This window comes from Lepidothrix coronata, unplaced genomic scaffold, assembly GCF_001604755.1.
Source record: "Lepidothrix coronata isolate B3197 unplaced genomic scaffold, Lepidothrix_coronata-1.0 Scaffold4412, whole genome shotgun sequence".
NCBI classification, from domain to species: domain Eukaryota; kingdom Metazoa; phylum Chordata; class Aves; order Passeriformes; family Pipridae; genus Lepidothrix; species Lepidothrix coronata.
Genome location: NW_016694592.1, coordinates 1 through 1037, shown reverse-complemented (window position 1 = coordinate 1037; position 1037 = coordinate 1). Strand labels below are relative to the sequence as shown.

The 1037-nt window shown below is 65.4% G+C and overlaps 1 protein-coding gene across 1 annotated transcript; it reads right to left on the bottom strand.

The window, feature by feature from the left end:
- Positions 1–6: 6 nt before the first annotated feature.
- LOC108492020 (platelet glycoprotein Ib alpha chain-like) lies at positions 7–1024 on the bottom strand (the record flags this gene model as incomplete). The annotated part of the gene is made up of 2 exons (XM_017803803.1): positions 972–1024; positions 7–445 (listed from the first exon to the last, which is right to left on the bottom strand). A coding segment is annotated over exon 2 (349 nt), but the record flags the coding sequence as incomplete, so codon positions are not given.
- Positions 1025–1037: the final 13 nt, after the last annotated feature.

Sequence of the window (1037 nt, the reverse complement as noted above, 5' to 3'; positions counted from 1 at the left end):
GGCGGCCATCTTGGGTGGGGAAATGGCGGCCATCTTGGGTGGGAGGAGTCGAGGCCACATTGGTGGGAGGAGTCAGGGCAGCCATCTTGGTGGGCGTGGTCACGGCGGCCATGTTGGTGGGAGGGGTCAGGGCGGCCATCTTGGTGGGAGGAGCCAGGGCGGCCATCTTGGTGGGCACGGTCACGGCGGCCATGTTGGTGGGAGGAGTCAGGGTGGCCATGTTGGTGGGAGGAGTCATGGCGGCCATCTTGGTGGGAGGAGCCAGGGCGGCCATCTTGGTGGGCGTGGTCACGGCGGCCATGTTGGTGGGAGGAGTCAGGGCGGCCATGTTGGTGGGAGGAGTCAGGGCGGCCATCTTGGTGGGAGGAGCCAGGGCGGCCACCTTGGTGGGCGTGGTCACGGCGGTCACGTCGGGGGGAGGGGTCACACCGTCCACTTCAGGCACCTGCGGGGGGGGGAAGGGAGGGGTCAGGGGGTCCCAGTGGGTGCCCCCCCACCATACTGGGGGTCCCAAAACGTGTCCCCCCATTCCAGGTGTGTCCTTACCTGTCCCCTCCCCCAGGTGTGCCCCAGGTGTGTTCAGGTGTGTCCCAGGTGTGTTCAGGTGTGTCCCAGGTGTGTCCCAGGTGTATCCAGGTGTGTCCCAGGTGTGTCCCGGGTGTGTCCCCAGGTGTGTCCCAGGTGTATCCAAGTGTGTGCCAGGTGTGTCCCAGGTGTATCCAGGTGTGTCCCAGGTGTATCCAGGTGTGTCCCAGGTGTGTCCCAGGTGTGTCCCACATGTATCCAGGTGTGTTCAGGTGTGCCCCAGGTGTGTCCCAGGTGTGTCCAGGTGTGTCCCAGGTGTGCCCCAGGTGTGTCCAGGTGTACCCAGGTGTGTCCCAGGTGTGTCCCAGGTGTGTTCAGGTGTGTCCCAGGTGTGTTCAGGTGTGTCCCAGGTGTGCCCCCAGGTGTGCCCCAGGTGTGTTGCTCACCTGGTGTCCTGGTGGGTGCCCAGGCAGCGGGTGCAGCAGTACCTGTGTCCCCCCAGGTGTGTCCCA